A 24,815-nucleotide genomic window follows, 5' to 3' on the forward strand; every position below is an offset into this window, starting at 1 on the left:
AGAATTTTATTCCAACATCTTATAAAAAACAAACACAAGTTGGAGATCATATTACCAGATCAGCTGCGCTTGAACAACATTGCAGTGCTGGGCTTGTTCTTGAATGTGTAAATAAGAACAGGGAGAAGGAAAATACTTGAATTTGTTGATTTAGAAAGGAAATTCTGCATGCCAAAACAGTGACAGGATTACTGAGAAAAGATTGACACTGAGTGCTATTAAGTAGACTATAAAATAAGAGTGAGAAGGACAATTATCAATTCAGAGTAGTAAAAAAATGTAGCACAATCATGGGTTAAATTAATCTCACCTGGCTTTGGAACATGCTTTTCTAGATTCTTCAGCACATTAAATTTTCAAGTAAATGTTAAATGATTTTTTATGTTGGTTAAATTGGGATTGAGTTTCTTAGGAGTCCTCACAATGAGCACACCTTACATATGGTTCCATGAAAATTTGCTGTTTCTCTGATTAATGTTTTAATAGCCTTTCAAAGTGCAACAGTTTTTTTTTAGTGTAATTACAGTGGCGCTAATGTTTATAGCCCAAATTATCTATGATTGCTAATTCCTATTAATATTCCAACTAAAACTGTCATACACTAACTTCCTAGTGTATATATTTTTCTCTGGTGCTATGCTCATGCCTCCAGAGCTCTCCACTGGGAGGAATATAATGCTTCTGCTAAAGGTGTCTTCCAGGGTGGTCTTGGGCCCCTTCAGGGCTAATTTTGTTTGTCATAACCTTGCATTTGCTAATGGGGTACACACTTACCCTTTGGGCCCTTAGGCTTAGTTACACCGTGATTACTTCTTTTTTTTTTTTCGGTCCTCTGTGTTATTTTTTAAAGAGTTTTGCAATTTCACAAAGCTAAAAAAAAGCCAAAAATGAAAAAAAAAACCAAACACCACAAAATCAAACAAAAAGCAAACCAATAGCAACAAACAAAAGCCAAACCCAACCAAAACAACAAAACCCAAACCCCACAAGTAAAGCAAAAATAAAATATAACTAAACCAAACTCAAAATCATAATGTGAGAAACTCCTGACATCTGAGTAATTTGCCACTGAATATAGGACAATTCAGGCAATGGTGAATTTATTCTAATTCAAGTTTCTTAATTTTATATTTTTTTCAAAGGCAGCTAAAATAAATTCAAGACCAAACAAGACCTGACAAATTCTGAAGTTTGTTATGAGTAGTTATGGCTATAAAGCCTGAGGTGTATCACTAACACTTGGCAACACCAAGTTTGTTGGCCTGCAGGTTTTCTCTGTTCTACTTGTTTTCTTACTGATTTCAATGGTGAGTCTCTAATCTATGAAATTGATAAATTTGAAATATGTGTTAATGAGAAGCAGTTTTTGTGAGTCTCAGATATCTTCTGCTGATCCTTTTTTGATCTCTCTTCCATATAACCTTCACAGGCAATACCCTAATGAGTTAATTCCTCATAATTCATTTATATGTCTCAAAGACTTTATTTTTTCAGCTTATTTTTCTGGTACAATAAATGATTAGAGGACTTTGCAGTGTATCTGGCACTGTATATTACTATGTAGTTAGGAATAACTACATTGAATTTCCCACCTATACATATTTCTCTGTTTGATGTATTTTAAACAAAGAGATTATGTGTGTAATACTGATTGGATAAATTTATTTTCCATAATTATTTTTTCTCATAATTTTTGAACATCTTGTGTTTGCTAAGCTGTAAACTGTACCTGAGGTATTCCCCTTCACTCTGATAATACAGTGTGTGCAAGATATAATTGTTCGGACTGTAAATATTTACTAGAGATAATTTGATGCTTCTGGATTTTTTGTGCTGCCCATAAACAGAAGGAAGACATTTGAGATCATCGAACATCAATGGCAACTGGCAACAAGCTAATACTTTCCAATAGGATAATTCAAATCATAAAAAAAGTGTTATTATTAATTTTTTTTCAGGTTTTAGTTGGATTTAGTTATCTGGATTCCTGTATATTATGGGCTGATACTTAAGGTGATGCAGGCTCATCAGTTCTGGATCCCCCCTGGACTACGAAAAGCATTCTTCCTAAATACTGTGTTGGGACCTGTCTTGTTCAACATCTTCGTCGCTGACATGGACAGTGGGATTGAGTGCGCCCTCAGCAAGTTTGCCGATGACACCAAGCTGTGTGGTTCGGTTGATACGCTGGAGGGAAGGAATGCCATCCAGAGGGACCTCGACACACTTGTGAGGTGGGCTGATGCCAACCTCATGAAGTTTAACCATGCCAAGTGCAAGGTCCTGCACCTGGGTCGGAGCAATCCCAGGCACAGCTACAGGTTGGGCAGAGAAGAGATTCAGAGCAGCCCTGCGGAGAAGGACTTGGGGGTGTTGGTCGATGAGAAAATAAACATGAGCTGGCAGAGTGCGCTTGCAGCCCAGAAAGCCAACCATATCCTGGGCTGCATCAAAAGGAGTGTGACCAGCAGGTGGAAGGAGGTGATCCTGCCCATTTGCTCTGCTCTTGTGAGACCTCACCTGGAGTATTGTGTGCAGTTCTGGTGTCCTCAACATAAAAAGGACATGGAACTGTTGGAACAAGTCCAGAGAAGGGTCACAAGGATGATCAGGGGACTGGAGCACCTCCTCTATGAAGACAGGCTGAGGAAGTTGGGTCTGTTCAGCCTGGAGAAGAGAAGGCTGCATGGAGACCTCATAGCAGCCTTCCAGTATCTGAAGGGGGCCTATAGGGATGCTGGGGAGGGACTCTTCATTAGAGACTCTAGTGATAGGACAAGGGGTAATGGGTTAAAACTTAAACAGGGGAAGTTTAGATTGGCTATAAGGAGGAAAATCTTTCCTGTTAGGGTGATGAGGCACTGGAATAGGTTGCCCAGGGAGGTTGTGAATGCTCTATCCCTGGCAGTGTTCAAGATCAGGTTGGACGAGGCCTTGGGTGAGATGATTTAGTGTGAGGTGTCTGTGCCCACGGCAGGGGTGTTGTAACTAGATGATCTTAAGGTCCTTTCCAACCCTAACTATTCTATGATTCTATGATGGAATTTAAGCTGTCTAGTTATAATTTATTGAGTTCTGTATGTTACCCTGACTCAGTGTGAATTAATTTATGATATGTAATGTAACCTGGTGAATTAGTTCTGAATTATGACACTTTACAATTTGTTGGCCCACTACTGGATTTTTAATTTATTAGACTACCTTTGTGTTAAGTATTATGGGTTTTTCAAAAGGTAATGCTCAGAATTAGACCATGCATTTTCTTATTCAGCAGCTTCTATAAAATATTTATCTGTGTGAAGAAAGGGTAAACTTGAAGAAAATGCAGTTGCTTTTGTGACAACATGATTCCACAGAATTTTTTTTTTAATTAATTTTCTAAGGTGCCTGTAGTAGAGAAACACTTTGCCAAAACTGTTAAGTATTAGAATTGCAGGGCTGGTTTAAAATCCAATCCAAATTCTATTTCATTCTGTGCAGTATTTCCATTACATCTGATTGATGTTTAGGAAAAAAACAAGGCTTCTTTTATGTTCTCTTTGTGAGTTGTTCTAGTAAACAAGGCATTCATATACTTTTGTGTGGTCTTTTAAAGACAGTAATCCACTGGATGGGTTACTGCATTGTGGTGTCTTTATAATTTGGACCTAGCTGTGGCTCTAAGGAACAGAAAGGTTAAAGAAGGTGAATGAAAGATTGAAAATCTTTTAAAGAAGTGAACTGATTGATAGTTACTTTACCTCACTATGTGACCACTTTATTAAATGCACTCATCAAAAAGCCTATATATATATATATATATATATATATGTACTGATATGAAGGTTCGGCTGAATAGATGCAAAATATATAAACCAAAAAAGTGCTCATCTATATTTTTTTCCTTGCCTTGTGTTTTGACCCTTGTTAGCAATACCAGGAAGAAAGATATTACTGTTCTTTCTAAAAAACTAATGGGTTAATATATTGACAGCCCTGAGTTTTGACTTAGGATTGTACAAATCATAATTGTAAGTGTAGCAAAAATAAAATAGACATGTCACCCATTATTTACAGTAGTGCTACAGAAGGTATCTGTAGGATATTGTATGATATTGTATAGTGGTTAATACAAAGATGTCATAAAGGATGGAGACAAGAGGCACCGAACCTGCAGATTAAAAGACATTTAATAAGAATTGAAAGAGCTTGTCTGGCTCATCTTGATTATATTTAAAATGTCTTTTATAGGTATTGGGTTTATACTAATGAAAAACTCACACTTCTCTTATGTGGCTGAATAATTAAGACTAATGATGTTAGTTTGGGCCCATAGACTCAAAAAATAGAAAAACACATTGTTAAATCTATGATGCATTTGCAGTATTGAACCAGCATGACTTGATTTCTCATTGAAATCTCTGAAAGTATTGTAAATGGCATAGACTGCCATTGTAAGGTGTTCACAGAAGCTGTTCAATACTGAAAATAAACATAGGTCTGCTTTGCTGTTTGTCATTCTTCAAGTTGTCTGGCAGCAAAACAAATCGCTGGAATAGCTTTGGTGGTTATAAAGTAGGAAACATGCCAGTAAAATAAACTTGACAAATTTTGTAAGAAATCCTAAAATGACAAACAGCATGATGCAGAATCATAAACACAAGTGGCCAGTATTATCATATGCTATTTAGAAAAGCACAAATAGTCAAAAAGTCATGCAGCTGATTATTGAAGTCATTCATCTGTTGGTTGCTGGGGCACTAGTAATACAGTTCAGTCTTGAAGGTTTCTTATTATTTAGACCACGTTGTAGAATCTATTGATTATCCCTGTGTGGCATGATTTATTCTTTCATCTAATATTTGTGCTCTTGGTAATAGGATACTGAAGCCACGGATTGTAACTGATATTTTGTATCACATATTTTATAGTTTTCATCTAGGAAAAAGTAATAATGAAAAATTGAGAAGGGTCATAAAAACCTTATTCATGTCATTCTAAATTATTATAACATCTTTATTTTACTAACATTACCTACTTTTGTGTAAAAGACTGAATCGACAGTTACAAAAATAGACATTTTCCTAGGAGGTTTTAATATTCTCCACACTTTATTATTTTAAACCATCTAAACCAAGAATTTATTTGACTTAAATTTTTGTCTTTGTTACTCTGTCTGCTCCAAGCTTTTATATGAAGGGTTCTTGAGTCAGTGATAATTGGGTATCTAGGATTTAGTTCAGCTGACTAGGCACAGCCATCTAGTTCCATTTTAAATGCAAAACATCCACACAAAGCCTGCAGATGTGACACAGGACCTGCAGAAAACCCATACCCTTCCAGACAGGCACATAGCAACTACCATTGAAAATTGCATTGAACACTCTTAGGCAACTAAATAAATCCTCCATAGTAGGATTGTACTTTCTTTGCAGTGTTTATTCCCTCCAATAAAAATGAGACAAAATGTACAGTAGAATATTTAGGGTTCTAATTTAGCTGTCCATGTACATGTGTCCCCATGTGAGCTAGGTGTCCAAACTGCCTTTATAGCTGGTGGAGATCTCATCCTCTGTTCAGTCGCATTAAAGTGGGTGTCTTGATCAGTGTGCCCTATCTGATATGTTGTGTCTCATCTGCTGCTCCAGAAGAACATGTGTCTCTCATATTAACATTGGCTGCAATGCAGGTGTCTCAGGTATGGTCTGGCATGAAGTGCTGGAGGTTGAAATATGTCACAGAGCCGGTGAATGAACAGTGGATGCAGGCAGTGGTGGCCTCCAGAGTTACTCAGCTGGTACTTCCACATGTCAAATCATGGGGTAAACAGAAGAGGCTTTGGAATAGGTCTCCACTGCTGGGAGCTCCATGTGATGTCCTGGCTTCAGGAGTCTGACTTTTTAAAGAAATCAAACCCTATGCTGAATCACTGTGATATCTGGCATGTATGAATGTTTATAGTGAAGTTCACTTTAGGAGAGACGCACATATGAATGTGCAATAGTAATGTTAAAAAAAAAGAAAGGCAAATGGGGTGCACTTTTCTACTCTATTGTGGGCAGTCAGCACTTAATAGCACAGGAATAGAGTTAATGAATCTGATTTTGAAGCATATATCTCATTTTCATTGGAGAAAGCAAAGAATGCATAGAAAGTATAAGCGGATTAGATTAATATGTCTTCCCTATGATCTTTACACAGTTTGCAATTTTAAACCCATTGAACTGACAAACTTTTAATTAGAATATAAAGCATTTATTATGCATAAATATGTATTACAGATATGATAGCTAGTCTTCGTTATTACATTAAAATTGTTCTTTCTACTGTTCCTTTCAGTCACTGACTTAACATCAGACTTCAGATTGCTTCATTAATTGTGTGGCATAGTTTGACACTATTTGATTCTGCCTATTTTAACATCCATTTGGAAAGTATTAACTGTACTTCGTGCTTTTAGTCACTTCTATAGAGTTCCATTAAAAAGATAAATGTGAAAAAAAAAATTTGTAAAGTTTGAATGAATAAAAGAAAGTTACTGAGTCATAGTCATCCAGTGGAAAAAGTGGGTTAATACTTGTAATACGTATTCTGAGGTCTAAGTTTCTTTTTAAACTATATATTGCTCCTTTGCTTTCCCTGAAGTGCAAGCTTCTCAGGCAGATCTGGAAAATTCTTCATTCAGACACCCCTTTTCTGTTTAGAAACCCAGCTTTTTTCCTTACTTGCAAATCATAGATCAAGTCAGGGAAGAATACTTTTATTAGGAACTACTCAGCGTACTTAAGGATTGCTGCTTAACATTTGAAATGAAATGTAAGTTTATCCATTCAGACTTTACCTGTTGTGCAGATCTTCAGGATTAGAGATGGTGCATCTCAGTGCCCAAAGAAGGCAGTTCTGCCCATGCCAGCACTTTGCTTGACCATAGCAATTGCCAGACCAAACAGTAGCGTTGTTTAAAAGCATGTATGATTCAAACATAGAACATAGTTCTCATGTGTGTTGGGTACACCTCCTTCCTTTGGAAGACAAAAAGACAAAACTGATCTTTTAAAAATTTTTAATGGAATGGGAGAGTTGTTTAAATTGCTATTACTTTTGCCCATCCATTTTAGGATGGTAAGAGGAATGACTTGAAGTGACTGAGAGCATTTAAGTTTCTAGTGCAATTTGCAGAATGAGTCATGAGATGAGAGAACTAATGTATGTATATATGTACAAAAATACAGTAGGGCTTTGTTGTATTTTGTAACTTAATAACTCATCTTACAATCAATTTCCTTTTATAGTTTTTAGATTGTTTAGTATGTCCTGCCAAGAAAACATATGGATTATTGATTGTGTTGTAGAATTACTTGCAAGGTAAAAAAAATGCATTGCCGATAGATGTAAGATGTCCTGATGTAATTGTTTTAATTTCTTACTTTAATTTTTTATATTTGAAACCTTAAAAATAACAAACTTACTTTATTGCAGAAACCTTTGAAATGCTTATCAGACTGGCTGAGAATTACACAAGCACACTTTTCTCCAAAACATATAAAAACATGGCTGCTGAGGCTACTACACATGTACAGGGGTTTTTCACAGACGTTGGACTCTTCGTATTTGGCACAGACATTAGCACAGAGGAATCTCTCAACAGATTTCTTGACACCCTCTTCCCAGTCATCTACAACCATGTGATTAACCCTGGTCTGACTGACATTTCAATAGAATATGCGGAGTGCCTCCAAATGGCGAGAAGAGACATCAAACCCTTTGGTAAAATTCCCAAAAAGGCCATAAGACAAATGGGAAGATCACTGTTACCCAGCCTGACTTTCTTGCAGGCTCTGAATTTGGGGATTGAAGTGATCAATACAACAGATCATCTGCATTTCTCTAAAGACTGCAGCAGAGCTTTACTGAGAATGCAGTACTGCCCCCATTGCCAAGGACTGACTTTAAGTAAGCCCTGTATACTGCCTCAACATTATCCGAGGCTGCTTAGCTAACATAGCGGAAGCTGATCTTCATTGGCGGGGATATATTCAGTCCCTGGAGGAGCTCTCAAGTGCCATGAGTGGAACATATGACATTGAGCACATGCTTCTGAACTTCCACTTGCTTGTTAATGATGCTCTCTTACAGGCTCATGTCAATGGTCCAGAATTATCTGAGCAGGTAAGTAGCTGGTTTTATCCACACTTAGTGCAAACATGACACTCATAAAATTAACATAACTATTACTTGTTTGGGCATTTTTATGGTGATGAACACATTTGTACCTGAGTTCAGTTTATTTGACAATGCTTTTTTCCAGGATTGCCAGTTTTTATTTTACTCATGCACATGACCTGCTAATTTCTTGTATTCTGTTCACAAGTTTAACATCAAATGGGGATTCAATGTTTTGGCAGCATTTACAGTAAGGGCTATTCAGTATGAAAAGATTTCTTGTGTGGAATTTATCTTTTCCCACTTCCCATGAAACCACAGCATTTTTCAAAATTTTGCTGAGTAAAAATTATTGTTGCATAACCCAATGGAAACTTCTTTTCTTTACCCTTTTTATTTAGAAGTTAACATTTTCAGTAGATGCACTGAGTAGCTTAATTTTAACTTTACAACTGTCTGTTAAGTTCTGCTGAACAACAGTGAACAATGGAATGTGTCATTAAGTTTGAAAACTTAAAATATTAATGAAATTTAATATTAATTAAAATATTAATGAAAGGAAGGTGACTTATCTGGTGAAAAACTGATCCCATAAATATTCTATAAAACCATACTAATACCCTGACATTTGTGTAAATGAGAATGTTAAATCTCAGCAGTATTTGTTTGCAGATGGGAAACGTTTTCTGTGACATCCTATGACATATGAGAATAATTTTTAAGAGTACAAAAAAACGTTTTTCATGAGCATAAGAAAATTGTTTAATCACTTCACTGTTATCTTACATGCACATAATGATATATTTAAACAATGCTTCTTTTAGAGGCCAGTAGCCTGTCTTAAAGAACCTATGACTTTGCATTTATTATTTGCATAATTTTGTAGGTTTCAAAGAAAGTGTCACAGTTCATTTTTAACATGAACTAAATCCTTCCTTAAATATACTTAAGAGAAAAAGCAAGTTGTGTGAGAGCTGTATTAGCTGTGAATGCATGAAGAACTTGAAAGATATGGTTAGAGAAAGATACACATTATTTAGTTACACATTATAAAGAAAACTAGCGTATCTGAAAATTTAAGAATGTTACATAAGTAGCAAAGTTTAAATTCTTCGTACATTATATTGACCCAAAATACATTTTGTAATTGTATTTTTCTCTGTATCCTTACATACAGGCTTCACTGACAGTGACATATTCTGTGTTTAATACTGGATTGGATATCTTGGTCTGGGTAGATGCCTTTAGTTTTACAGTATACACAGGTCTTAACAGGCTGTCTCTGTGTCACTGTGCTGTGGCACTGTGGGGCAGTAATACTTCCTCTTTATGTGACTAGCTGGACTTGAAGCAGTATCTTCTGCTAAGCAGCTGATATGAAGATCTGACAATAAACAACTGGACTTAATTTAACAAACAGAAGATTCTTCACTTCAGACCAACAATCTGTTAAAATGGTTTCTTCATCCTGCTTGTATTCAGTGAGCAACAGGAAAATTGCACAATTCTATGAATTTCCCATTTTATCTGCTTTATACCAGCCAGCTACATTATCCAGAATCTTCTTCTGATTAACTTCCTTAAGAAAAACTGTGATTTTTTTTTTTAGAAATTTTTTAACAGTTTGGCTCAGAAGTGGCTCACTGATGTCTGTCTAATTCCTAATATGTTTCAGAGCTTCAGTTGCCTTTTAGAGATAATCCCCATTCCTCTTCAGATTTTTTGGGTGATTTCTTTTACCTACAACTTCCAGGAAAAAACTAGAATGGAAAAGTAAAGGCTCAAGGGAAAGACTTCTGTTTCCAGTTTCATTTTTGGTCATTTAGCTTGAAAAGTTTTAAGCTTGGATTTTCAGCAGTGAACTGGCATTGGCACAGACTTGGAAGCCTCTCAGCACACTCATGTTTTCAAAATGAAAGTTTTATGCTTTATTTTAGGATTCTTGAAAACTCTATGCCTTCCCTCTCCCCTCTTTCATGTCATGCAAGAAATACCAGATTTTCTTATGCAGTGATATTTTGTGTCAATGTGTTTGTTTGAAGATCAAGTGTTTACTTGTTAAGATCTTCTCATATAGAATCACTTCCAAACTTTAAAACCAAAATACTTCATTTTTCATTCACTCTGTATGAGAACTGTGCATTTAGAGATCTTTCACTTACTCTCTATGTTACAATTGACCAGCCCTTTCTCTCTTTGATCTATAATTTGGTCAAACAAGACTATGATGGATTGATCCCTTGAAACATGGTGATCTCAGTTCTGATGTGCTGAGTATGGCTTTGAGTATATTTGCCCATACATCAGGTATCGAGACCTAATTCTGACATGTAATAAATGGAGTCTTTCAGCTTTAAGAGGCAGAGGACATAAATTCTGTTGAAATTGACTCATTAATATTTATTTATTTTATCTTCAGAGTGACTCATGAACTGTTTCAAATTTTGATAAGCAATTAATGCATCAGTGATTCTAGCAGACATATAAAAGATGATTATGAGCTAGCAAATAATGGCTCATTTAAACACGCAGCAGTCCCTGCAGTTTTAAAAGTGAATTTCATCACATCAAGAACTTTCATGAGTTTTAAAGAAGCAGAGAAAAAAAAATCTTTAAATATTTGGAAGTATGATATATAAATATGCAAATGTTAATATGAGAATTGAGAGTATCCTGCTTAGTGATACATGTATTTGTACAGCTCTTTATCTAATCATGGGTATGGTTTTTGTAAATAACTATATGTAAATGATTTTTTATAACCTGTTGCATGGGTTTCTATATTTAAATCTTACGTATATTCACACTTTAAGCCCTGTGTGGTGTGGAAAGACTACTAATGCCTATATAGCATAGCTTCTTTTTACTAAACCTTTTTTTCCAGTAATTTACAACTTGTTCCCTTTTCTGCTTGGGTCAGCAGAGCAGTGCTGTGATGTCCCCAGCTGGAATTTGTCTTTCCCTTTATTCTTCCTGTTTTGAATTCACACCTTTAATTCCTGCCTCCCACAGCTCCACTGACTGAAAAATAAGTGCAGCACCTGTTCATCATCTCTATACCTGGACGTTATTCTATGCTGTTCTGCAGAATCTAGTGATGTGTGGGTTGTGCAACTATTCACGTATTTATATACATTCGCACACACACACATATATTTAATGACAGCCTGTTCTGTGTTCCTGAAGTCTGTATATGTCCATTTCTGTACTGCTCATGCTCAGTGCATAGTGGACTGTGTGCTTTTTAGCTGATAGGAGTTAGAACAGGAATTTTTTTTAGTAGACTTCTGCTGTGGATGCTTGTGCAGCTATAATGTCATAGAGGATTAAGAGAGCTGCATCATACGAAATGGGAACAGTATTAACTATTAAAATAATTTGAGAAAGGTAATATGTAGTTCTTAAGCTTTGGAGAATAGGTAAAAGTACTTACTCCTACAAAGGACCTTATAGACTCATCCTATGCTTCTCTGTGCTCAGCCTGGGCTGCTCTGTGCTGGTCTCTGAGCTTGTGTATAGCCAGGGAATTCCCCAGTGAGGGCAACAGTGCAGGCTAATGGACACACAAGAACTTCTTCTTCGTTGTGGTTTAAACCCAGTCAGGTAACTTGTTCACTCACTCCCAGTGAGTGGTGCCGAGCTGACAACAATCAAGGTCCGTGTCCGTCTCCCCCCCTGCACCGGGGCTCTCCCCTTCCCCGCTCCCAGAGGAACGGGGAGGAGGATCGAGAGAGTGCAACTCCTACGGGTTGAGACAAGAACAGTCCAGCAACAAATCACCACCGCTACTATCAGCTAAAACAATGATAAGGGAAAATAACAAGAGAAGAGAATACGATACCACCGGCCAAGAAAGCGAGTTCCACCCGGAAGCCCCTGTCCTTCCGGGTAACTCCCAGTTACCCCCCACCCCGGGCATGACGTGCTGTGGTATGGAATACCTCCCCGGCTAGCCCGGGTCAGGCGCCCCGTCTCTGCTTCCTCACAGCCTCCCCTCCTCCCTGGCAGAGCATGAGCCTCACAGAGTCCTTGGTCAGGGTAAACATCACTTAGCAACAACTGAAAACATCGGCTTCACCAACACTGTTCTCAAACTAGAAGTCAAAACACAGCACTGCACCAGTTAACACAAAGGAAAAAAACCATGACTGCTACTGCTGAACCCAGGACACACATTTAAGCCTTATTTAAGGAAAAACAATCAAAAAACCTATAGAAACTTATTTTCAAGTTATAATAAATTGTTTTGTGTTTCCTCCATTCTGTTGTCCTAGACATTGTCAATGTTAAGGACAAAGAGAGATTTTAGCAAGATTGAAATTTTTTGTGTGTATGTGGATGGAAACTACTAGCCCAGCATAAGAGTGTGTTTCTGTTCCTTTTATGCATGAGTTACTGGCACAGCCCCATGTCATGGAAAGGCAAGTTCCTGTGTCACTCACAGTGTGATTCAAGAGCACAGTAAGCCTGTCTCACCCTAGGTTGTCCAGGTTCTGTTCTGGCACCATTCTCAGCTGTGTGTTTCCACCCCTTTCCCTGTGTTCACATTGCTTTGGCAGCTGAAAGTCAAGCTGGTTGAGGGAGCTGTCTTGAAGAGAGGGTCTCTCTTAGCCATGGTTTTGTTTTGGTGTTTGGAGACTTGTGCTGTCACTCTTTTGGTAACACAGAAGCTGACATGTCCCTCGGAGTGGAACAGAGGACCTGAGAGGAGGTGATACTGATCTGAGGCAGGAGCTGAAGGAAAAGGGGAGAGGAACTGGAGAGGAAATAAAACAGTTACAAGGATTTATAATTAAATCTTTCCTCCAAACTTTACATTAAACTATTGTTCTTGGTTCCCAAAAGATCAGTGGTGTTTGGGATTAATACTGAATAAAAGAGATGAAAAGGAATATTGATTCCTTTTGTTATGTATTCTAGGCACTGATGATCTGGGGATCTGAAGGAAAAGGAAGTGCATGACCATGATACTAGAAGCTATATATACATATTAAAACGTGGGAATCAGAAACACCTCAAAAAAAAAAAAATTAAAAAAAAATAAAATCACACAGACAAATTCTGGCATCCCCTAATTTGGAAAGTGAAGAATTTGTGCTGTAAATTTGGTAGAAGTCTTCTATGTATTTTTGTATGTAAGCACTATGCTTTCACTGTGTTCTGGACAATGTGGATCAAACAGTCTTCCTAGCAAGGTGGTTGATGCTCCAAGCATGTCAGTATTTAAGAGGCATTTGGACAGTGCCCTTAGAAACATGGTTTAACTTTTGGTCAGCACTGAGTTGGTCAAGCAGTTGGACTAGATGATCATTGTAGGTCCTTCCAACTGAAATTATAGTCTGGTCTGGTCTAGTCTGTGTGCTTTTATGACCTAGCATAGACTGAAAGTCAAAACCCTGGTTAAAAAGAACCAAAAGCTCTACATATAAGAAAAAGTAATTATGTGGAAATATATTTTCACAGCCTAATTTATTGTATATATGCTAGAGTAAAACTGGCAATTGTTACAGAATAACCTAATCACTTATTATTTTACAAATTAAGCAGAATAAACAGCATTCTATAATTTATGAGTGCTTCAGTTTGTTATCCGTATTGTTTATATTTAAACTACACAGTACATTTCTCTGTTGCAAACATTCTAGGTATACTTTATCTGATAGAAATAGGTAAGTTTAGACAAATATCTAGCTGGCTTTTCCAAATAGCTGACTTCATTTGTCTGTGAGTGATCTGCTGCTGTGCAGATAACTTTCCCCAGCATTTGCCAATGTAGAGGCATGCAGACCGTGTCATTCTGAGGGAGTTTTCCAATCTGAAGCAGATACAAACCACCTCGAGGTCAGGGGCAATTTAGCATGTTCAAGTCCCAAACTTACTGTGTTCAAATCCCAGATTTCCCTCTAATTTTGTGTTTCTATACATGCTCCTGCTCCTTCATTCTGATTTCTACAAATACCTTAAAGGGTCAGACACACTCCTTTCGTAAGAGAGCCAACCCAAGGCTCAAGGATCACTTGCTTTTCTAGCACAAGATGTAGGCACTGGCTTCATCTCATGGATAATGAATGTAGCCATGCAAGGTATTCATGACTATGGTGTGCATGAGTCTGCACAAGGTAAGTCGCATTGTGTATTTCTCAGATCTTTGGTCAGAGCAAAAGTGAACAAATTGTTCCTTATACAGTCTCAAAGTCCGGATGAAATTCCCCAGAAAATGATAGAAATTGAGACCAACAGGGAGAGACCAGAGGTTCTCAAAGGAGCTGATCACTAGGCTATCTGTCAACAGTAAATACTTTTGTTCTCAAGAGAAATTGAGGTATTGATGTTAAACTGCAGGGAAATGAGTCTTGGTTTAGAGACTGCAACAGATACAACCTAGATTTGATATTGTGGGAAAATTAATTATATTGTTCCTACCACCAAACTACCTAACTAGACTCAGCCTTGTACTTCTTTAACTTTAAGCAAGTGTGTATTCTCATTACCAATTTGTAAATGACGTGAAAAAACATGCCATATAGTTCTTTAATGCTTTAGGAAAAAAAAAATAAAACACAGAGTTTTCAACAAAGCAGACTTTGGAATAAGATTGAGGATTTCTGCCTGAAGCTTTTGGCCTATGTCTCTGCCATCACTATTTTGCTGAATTTAAATTACTTGATAAATTGATGAATTTAAATTACTTTACAAGATCAATATAAACTGATTTGTGGAAACTGCTAAACGATAATTGGATTTAAAGTCATCTGATACATGGCTGTATTCTAATGTTACTGTGTTCTAAAGAAAGGTTTGATAGTGAACCTAATATGCAGTTCAACACCGTCACCTTCCATTTCTCTCCATTCACACACATGCATCCAGCTGTAGGTGGGAAAAACTGGGGTGCTTGTATGCATCAGGTTTTTTTTAATGTGGCATGTACATGAGTAAGTGTTCTGCAGCCATGACCTCCATCTAATTCAAATCCCTCAAGTGTGGTATTTCACTTCCCCATTGTTTCAACGTGGAAAAGCTCCTTGCTGCTATCAGAAAGTTCTCTTCTGAGGGTAAACTGGGCTTCGTTCATCAGAAAAGAGAATTAAGAACTTTGAAAACAAGGCAAAAATAATTAAAAAAGCAGGTGTTTATGGCTTGTCAGTAGGCTTTCTTCCTACCCAAACATAACTAGAGGTTTGACAGCTCTTCCCATATTTTCTGATTTGATCCGTCCTTCTTATTTATTTCGATAGCTTGCCTCCTGTGGTCTGAAGTGTTAGCCTTATATCTGTAGTCTTGTCCACGATGCCACACACTATATACTACCCATGCTGTTGTACAGATTTTGTAAGTAAAATCATTGTTTTACAAATAATAAGTTCTCTGCTGCATTTGACAAAAAAATAATGGTAATCACATTCCAGAGTACCTCTTATATGTTGGAATACCTCTTTAAGCTCTGTGTTGCAGAATTCTGCTCAAAATAGGTGTCCTTTTCCAGTGCAATTGGTCTACTTGTTTCTGATGTGTAGAAAAAGGGCTTCAAATAATGCATAGACTATTAGCAGAGGCAATAATACATCCATAGCTATGCACACATTTTGGATAAAGGTATGTTAGGGTATAATCTGCTATAAGGAGGAAGTTCTTTACTGTAAGGGTGGTGAGGCACTGGAATGGGTTGCCCAGGGAAGTTGTGAATGCTCCATCCCTGGCGCTGTTCAAGGCCAGGTTGCACAGAGCCCTGGGTGACATGGTTTAGTGTGAGGTGTCCCTGCCCATGGCAGGGGGGTTGGAACTAGATGATCTTAATGTCCTTTCCAACCCTAACTATTCTGTGATTCTATGATTTATCAGGGTATTACCTCTCAAGTGCAAATTAAATAAAATAAAACTGAGACACATTGCTGGACATACACTTACTAATAATAAAGACAGAAACAGAATATTAGTAATATTGGTTTACATTGGCAGATGTGTGGCAAAACACTGAAGCACTCAGTTCTGTCAAGAACTTCTTAAAAAAATATCAGAACATGAAGCCACGAAACCATGTCTTTCTAAATAAGTCACTTGCTACATTTCTTAGCTTCTCAGCATTTGGGTACATGATGGCATAGCCTTTGGTACCTGTTTCGAGATAGATACAAAAATTCCAATTCTTTTTATTTTGATCAATTTCTCTTTCATTTTTGGAAATGCGAGAGGATATATTTCTTACCTTTGGTGATAAGAGTTTCAAATCCAGTGTCAAGTTCATGTCTCACACTTTCCTAAAAGGTGCTTTTTTCAGTTCATTTGCCAAATGTTCCAGGTTCCTCCCCTGCAGCTCCTCCAGTTCCCTGTCCTCTCTGCAGCACTTGGGGGGCTGAGGGGAGGCAGAGGAGTTGGGAACTCCTTCACAGGAAGGAGCAAAGTTGAGCCTGGGATAAAGGGGAGGGGCTAAGGGAAAGGTAGTTTTCATTTTATGTTTGTTTCTCATCAACCTACTCTATTTATAATTGGCAAAACATTGAATACCTCTTCACCAAGTTGAGGCTGTTTTGTCCTTGACAGTAATTGGTGAGTGATCAGCTTGTCTTTACTCAATCCACAACCTTTTTCATTTTATTTTCTCCCCTATCCTGTTGAGGAGGGGGAGAGAGAGTGGCTGGATGGGGGGCTGGCAGTCACCCAAGGTCAGCCCACCACACTTACCGAGACACTGCTTTGGCAAGCCATGCTGAGTAGTGCAGGTTTGCATAGGTATGTTCAATACATACTGCCAAGTAAAAAATGTAGGAACATATCATGGCACGCATTATGCATTCCTGTTTAGTGTGTTTAGAGCAAATCCACTTCACAATTTGAAATTACTTGAATCTTTTGTTAAATCTTTCAGTTTGCTGCACTTCCTTCTTAAGATTGAGACCTATTTTGTTAGGAAAGCATAGGATCTTTAATATATACCCCTTTTTTTAACAGAAGGTTAACCAAAATTTGGGCAAAATGAACAGATCCACAGTGGCCATCCTCTTCCACTGACTGCAGAGGGATTCGAAGGTCTGAAAAATGTGGAGTAAGCAGTATGGGCTGCCATCATATTTTAGTTTTAGGTGACACAATAGATGTCTAACTTCGCTTTGACACCTTGGCAGGCTTCTCTGAATGTGTCCACTGGAGAGCTGAGCTGAAGGTAAGGAAGATGTTCCAAGAGACAAAAAATGCTACAGCCCAGTTCTTGCAGAAAGAGAAGAAAGGAGGCTTTTCACTCCTTCTCCAAAGGCAAGTAAAAGGCATGAACAAGTGTAAAGGAAGAATTCAGCTGAAAAGCCTTTCTGTAGGCTGTAAATGTGCTTTCTTTTTTCTCTACTCTTTTTCATTGTGAAACAGAATTAACTGTTCACAGAGAGCTGCTGAGCTGAGCAGACTTTGGGTGTCTCAGTTGGCCCCTAAATCACTATGAGCCCTTTGTATTGGAAGAGAAAAACTTTGTGAGGCCAAATCCTGAGATTTTTGAAGCAGATGAGTCTTTCAGACTATTTTGGTCCCTGAAATGATATGAACACGTATGGATAAGTGAGCAGCTTGTACATCACAAAAGATCTTCAAAGAAAACTGGTTTGTCCTGGTTCAGGTAAGAGGGTGAGGAGGCACTGAAATGCTTAAGATACAGATACAGGAAGTAAACCCACTAATCTCGTAAAACGTTATTTGGAATGGGGAGGGGAATCACCTAGCCTAGCTAGATAGAGGGTTTCTTTCCCTCATTTTTTTTTTTTTAGGTGGTTTTTGATTATTACTGTGAAAAGGGGACCATCTGCTTATCTGAAGAGTTGTTGATAGTATCTTATGCTAAATGAAATAATGCATTATGACTGTTACTGTAAGTGTGCATGATTTTATTGACTTACATACTTTTGTTGCAGATCATACAAAACTGCTCTCCTCGTCACAATTTTGGACCATGAATTGCGACCTGCCACAAGTATAAACATGTCGCGGAGATACACTGACATAGATAACTTGTTTTGCTTCCACAAATTCTTTATGTATTGTAAGTTGTAATGCTTTTTGTTTTAAGTGAATAACATGCCTGATAAAGGTTACAGAGCCCCATTTCTGCTTTCAGTGACACTGAATTTTTTTCTGGTTTACACCAGTGACCCTGGATAGATGTATAATAAACAGTTCTGCCTGTATCAGACAAGAAGGCATAACGTTAGCCCTGTAGGTCAAAGCTGTACTTGCAGGGCACACAGAAGTAAGGAGCAATAAGGTGTATTTTAACCACTAGAGAGTACAGATAAATCAGTCTAACTACACAGAGGTAGCTGATCTTTGGAAAGGGCTACTGCCAGTTTTATATAATTGCTTTTCAGAGGAGAACCACAGGGTGTTTTCACTGACCATAAATGAAACACCTTGGCATCCGCTGAAGCAGACTTGGGATTGGGAGAGCTGGCAGCCTCTCACAAGAAGCAGTTTTTGTTGAGCTGCCTTTGAAGAGTTTGAACTGGCAGTGCTGTATTCTGGCTGCAGGGTAACTTGGCTGAGAACATTAGGATTTCCCCTGACATTAAGCCATTAAAAAAAAAAATCGTTTCCTTCCCTCCCACCCCATTCAGAAGGAGAAGCTATTTTTACTGCCAGACTTGCTGTGTGTTAGTCCCTCATGAAAGGAGCAGCAGAATTAAAACTGTTTAAGGTTTTAGTAATTAAAGAACAGAAGACACAAATTAAAAGTGTATTAACTCATATTTAATAGGCTATTAGATTTTATTTTACTATCAGAACATGCAAAATTATAAAGGAAATCAGAGATAATTAAAACCTTACAAGATAGGAGAACTTGGGCCGGAGCACTAGGTTTGGTAGATGGAGTGGTAGAAGGAGGATAGGAGTCCCAGTCACATAAAAGTTATGGACTATGGCTCCCAGAATCCAAGAGCCTGGACAGCAGTCTTATACAAAACTGTATTAAAAAAAAAATCTCTATTTAAAGAAAAAAAAAAGGTTTGCAAACTGCTAGCATTTTTGTCACTTTCTTGGTCCTTCCTCTCGACTGTAGATTTCCTCCAAAAGATGTGCAGCAGTGACACTGATGTATTAGTGCCAAACACAGTGGAATAATTAGTTCAGTATCTGCAAGTTGTATTTTTGTTTATATATCCCTGAAAATTATTTTCCTTTTTTTTTTTGGTAACATACAATTTCCTTGGGTTTTTCTGGCGAGGCTACCACTGCTTTAATGGTGGGTCAGCTTTTTGTATATCTGCAGTTTGCATTTATCTTTGCTCAGTAGCACCTGCTTGGGTATGGGACAATCTACATTTAACAAGGTTGCTTTGAATTGGATGTCACTTCTTGAGCTTGAAACCACTTAAAACTCTATCTCACTTGAAAAAATATAAGTGCACTTTTTCATGTATCACCTGAGCTTTTAATTACAGTTTTGCATAAAATTGCTTTGAAATTAGATTATTTGGCAAGTCCATTTAAGGTTTGTCTTGCAGGTGATTGCAAATCATGTGATAATTTGTGCAAGTATTAGTCTAAGTAATAGCTTTAATTCCCTAGGCTATTGTTCCCAATGTTTGTCCCTTGGAGCTTGTCTTTGACTCTTGCAAGTTCTGTAAATGGAGTAAAACCTATGTATGACACTTGGTTGCTGTTGTAGCTCCACTCCTTGCTTAATGTTTTGGATGCCTCAGATGTTGCCTAGAGTCCTGAGGCTACAGTGGAGAAAAAGAGACAACGAGTCACACTTGAAAATAACATTTGTAAAGAAAACAGAGGAAATAATAAACAATTCCTGCATGATTTCCCCGTGTTGTAAACACCAGTGGTACTCCACCACGCTCTTTCCTAAAATCGTCTAATGTCTTTTTCCTGTTCTGAAGGAAAACTGGCCTGTTGTACCAAATGCTGGCTTTCTTTATCTTGAAGAACTTGCATTTTGCCTGACTAGGGAATACGTTAATCTTCCATGCACGCGTGCACACTCTCACGTACCAAAATACATTTTTCTTTGCAACAGAACTTTGATACTAAGTAAGCAACTGTTAACAGGCAGCAAACGGGAAGAGGCTGCTAAATGCTTGGAAATACTGAAATGCTGGTGCTCCCTCTTGTGGCGCAAGTAGAAGAAGACAAACCAGTGAAGCAAGTCCTTAGTGTGTGATGTATTGACTTCGGGCAGTAGGAGCTCAGCTGAGGTTATTACAAGTTATAAGGAGAAGCTATTCTTACTTGAAGAAATCTTCACTTTCACCTGCTTAGATGATCAGCAAGAGCCAAACCCCTGTGTCGCCTTGTCGGGGAATAGCCATCCTCTCCTGTGCTGCTTGCAAAGACTGCTGAAATGAGGTGAAAAAAGAAGAGTGTCTGTGTTGGTCTTCTTTTTCTCTTCTAACACACAGCCATTTACTTAAAGTTTTACAAATCCACTTGTAAGGTTAAATCTGAATCAAGGGGACTTCATAATTTGTTAATGCATTGTTTTTCTAGATTAATATTTGGAGTAGTTTGATTATTAATCTGTTGATGGAAATGCTTGTGACTTGAAGAGGGTATTCACTTATATATTCCTAGAAAGCTAACAAAATTAATTTAACCACATTTATTTAAAAAAAAAAAAGTATTTTCCACCTGTCTGTCCCTCACATCTCACTCTGGCTTTGTTTCACAGTTATTTGACTTCAGCTGTCCATTTGCTCATGAGTGTTAGAGAGGACTTAACTGTAAAGGGTGGTGGCAAATTGTGACCTTATAGCTGGAACGGAAAGCCACCAGGCTAATCACTATCTAAACCATACATTAAATAGAAGCAGTTTTAAATGCTTGTGTGGACTATTGCCACACTAATGACTTACAGGTCTGAGAAATTGTGTCAATTTAGGTAATACGTGACACATACCCCATTTACTATATATATATATATATATATATATATGTATAAAAAACTTAGAGTGCTTGCTAAATATACCAAAACCAAGCATGGAAACTGTTAAAAGAAGTGGCAATTTTCAGGGTCCTGATTCTGGTTCCCAGATAAAGCTAGGTCTAAGCCCAAGATGTTTTATATCCAGAGAAGTGTTTTCTTCCTGTCACTGTATGCACAGCAGTAAAAACTAGTGAACAGACTACAGACACTATGCAAGACTAGAAGATACTCATCATCTCAGTGTATTCCACAACAGCCTATGACTGAAAGTGGAGCAGAGAGTCTCAGGTTTCCTGAGGCTTATTTCTGACACAGTGGCAGCATTTAAAAGATTATGGTGTAGCTAATTACTGATACATGGCATATTTAGTTCAAAGTGTGCCAGAGGACTGTGCTTTCAGTTTGATGTAAAATCATTTCAGTAGAAATGCTGGGATCAGAAAGAACCATTTTTACAGGGAAAAAAAAAAAAACCAACAAAAAAACAACAACAACAACAAAAAAAATCAAAACAACAAACCAAACCCAAAGAATGTGATTGATTTCTTCTATTGCGCATGTGAACTTAGAGGGCAGTATCCCACTGTTACCGATATGATGCTCACATTGTCCAGTCCTGTGTAGATGCAAAGGTTAATGATGCTCCAGTTTTGAAAACTGTAAGTAGCCATAACTAGACATTCTACAGAATTGCACCCAGCAAAATCAAACTGCCATGAAGTTCATGTGTGGCACTAATTGCGATTTAACTGCATGGTTATTACAAGAGCTTTTAATTAACCCAGTCATCATACTGTGGCATACAAATTGTGCATAATAACAGCATGCTGAGTATAATAACAATAGGTTTGTCTGAAATGTAAAAACCAGGAGTTTTATCATTTTCTGAGGTTTCTTTTTGTGCCCTCAAATATTGTGCAGTATTTAAAAACATTTGACCAAAAAAAAAAAAAACAAAACCAAACAATAAAACAGAAAACCCTCTAGTAATTTGCTGAGGCTTGTCTGTCTTTTAAAATTTTATAGCAGTTGTCTTCCTGAAATTCAGTGTGATCTGTAATTTTCTCCTGAATAATATTTCTGGTGATTTTTCAGTCTCATTTTTATCAAGGTATTTGGTTTTATACACTCTTTTAGGATTTTGTGTTCAAAGGCAAGAAAAATTGTGGAAACATTTGATGGGAATACCCTTTTAGTGAAGACAGGAAGAATACATTCTGATATATTGCTTCAAAAATGGTAATTTTTTAGCTCATTAGTGTAGTGGGAGCATTCCCCTTCTCTCCAAGTTGTTATTCCAGTCTGTGTCTCTCAAGACTGTCTGTAATAACACTGAATGAATTTTTATTTGGAAGGTTAATTTTGCAGCCAAAAGACTAAAAATTAAAAAACAATGTAGATAATGGGTATAGTTGTAGCCCTTCAGGAACCATGGGAAATACAACTAAGACACGTTACACTCACAACCTGTACTCATTCCTGTAGATGGAAAGAATGCATTAAAAAAACCTCCAACTCAAACGAAATCAAACCAACCAACCAAACAAAAACCCCAAAACCAAAACAAAACAACCAACCTCAGAAGTTATTATAGAAAGTATATTTATTTATTTTCTAGACTATTATCAGCCTGGTATTGTTAAATGAGATACTGACATTTTGGTTTTAAATTGTTTATCTCACAGACAGAGCAGGCACCTGATGGCAAGGTAAGAGCATACGACCTTTCCATGTGCACAAATTTACTGAAGAAACCAGGCTGCAATGAAGACTGGGGCAGTGGGGGAGTCAAGAGTACATTTGGCATGCATATAGAGTTAATGGCTTAAACATCTGACAGCTACTAGTGAACAGTTAAAAAAAGACAGATTGGTCTCAACTGGGTGATGTACCAAACACAAAATGAACAACCAACACCACACAAAACCAGTCTGTCAGTTAGTGATCACAGGGGTTTAAATGTCAAGAGATATGAAAAAGTTAACAGATAATGACATCGTCATTGCACATGCTGAAGTAGCTCATCCTGCAGAAACTGTGTCTGAAAAAGTAAATAACTTTGTTAAAGACTGGTGAGCTAACTTTCAGCCGTGAGGGCTGTGGTGTCATTAACAGAACTGAGTTCACGGCAGTATGATTACTGTCATGTACTTCTTTGTGGGAATGATAGAGCCGTACATGGTACTGTAGAAACACTTTTTATCATTTAACTAATGCTGGTTTTGGAATTTTCAAAAAATGGCTTTTGGATAAAAACCCAAGCCACTTCTTAAAAAGACTTTTCAGATAGTGACAGTATTTTTATGGTATTTATATTATAAAGTTTATTCAAGATTAATTTTTAAGAAAGATTTTAACTTTGAAACCAAGGTTTATTTTTAAATGTATCAGTGAATGCAAATTTCTTCCTATTGCAGAGTCATAGAATCTTAGAATACTTAGGGTTGGAAAGGACCTTAAGATCATCTAGTTCCCACCCCCTGCAATGGGCAGGGACACTTTGCACTAAACCATGTCACCCAAGGCTTTTTCCAGCCTGGCCTTGAACACTGCCAGGGATGGAGCATTCACAACTTCCTTGAGCAACCCATTCCAGTTGCCTCACCACCCTCACATTAAAGAAATTCTTTCTTATATTTAACAAAACTTCCCCTTTTTTAAGTTTGAACCCATTTTTAAAAGTTTTAAACTTTAAAAGTTTGTAAGTTTTAAACTTTCCCCTTAAGTTTGAACCCATTACCCCCTGTCCTGTCACTACAGTCCCTAATGAAGAGTCCCTCCCCAGCATCCTTATAGGCTCCCTTCAGATACTGGAAGGCTGCTATGAGGTCTCCACGCAGCCTTCTCTTCTCCAAGCAGAACAGCCCCAACTTTCTCAGCCTGTTTTCATACAGGAGATACTCCAGTCCCCTGATCATCCCTGTGACCCTTCTCTGGACTTGTTCCAACAGTTCCATGTCCTTTTTTATGTTGAGGACACCAGAACTGCACACAATACTCCAGATGAGGTCTCACGAGAACAGAGTAGAGGGGCAGGATCACCTCCTTCAACCTGCTGGTCATGCTCCTTTTGATGCAGCCCAGGATACGGTTGGCTTTCTGGGCTGCAAGCGCACTCTGCCAGCTCATGTTCATGTTCTCATCGACCAACACCCCCAGGTCTCTCTCTGCAGGGCTGCTCTGAGTCTCTTATCTGCCCAACTTGTAGCTGTGCCAATTTCTTTCAATGCATTTCTTGAGACCACTCAAAGAGGATAAACAGAGATAATGATCATTAGACAGTATTTTGAAGCAACTGTTTAATAGATATAAAATAAATATCATCCATATCCCAAGCCACTATGACTGCAAAAAAATATTTTCTTTATTTGTTAATTTTAGACAGAGTAAACTATAATGAGATATTATTGTAAATTCAAGAAATATAGATAGCAGTGGATTCTCCTGCCTTCCTAGTGTAGGTGAATGCAAATTTTTTTTTTTCAGTTTACTATAACCGGAGTCATTTTTTTTGACCCAAAGGACTGTTATTTGTCTGCTTAGGTCCTGTATTACCCAGTGAATCATTTCCACCATATTTCTCCTCTCCTCACAGGCTCCCACCATGCAGTCAGTCTCTGAGAGTGCTTGAACAGGTAAGGTGCCTCTTTCAGACATGCAAGGCACCTAAGACCTACAACAATCTACACATCTCTCGCTGTCTTTTAAACCCTTGTTTCCATTCTTGGTAAGATAAAGAGTTGTTGAAGAGCATATGGCAAGC

The 24,815-nt window shown here is 37.7% G+C and overlaps 1 protein-coding gene across 1 annotated transcript in view; it reads left to right on the forward strand.

Moving 5' to 3' along the window:
- Positions 1-24,815, forward strand: part of LOC130598106 (glypican-5-like) — a 346,476-nt gene that overhangs the window by 62,940 nt on the left and 258,721 nt on the right. Inside the window, 2 exon segments of the mRNA XM_057407212.1 lie at positions 7,459-7,942; positions 7,944-8,148. Of these exon segments, the coding sequence (XP_057263195.1) occupies positions 7,459-7,942; positions 7,944-8,148 (689 nt within the window).

The sequence above is a fragment of the Pezoporus wallicus genome, unplaced genomic scaffold, assembly GCF_028554395.1.
Source record: "Pezoporus wallicus isolate ANWC-B61680 ecotype Strahan unplaced genomic scaffold, APGP_CSIRO_Pwel_v1 contig_7201, whole genome shotgun sequence".
In the NCBI taxonomy this organism is placed as follows: Eukaryota; Metazoa; Chordata; class Aves; order Psittaciformes; family Psittacidae; genus Pezoporus; species Pezoporus wallicus.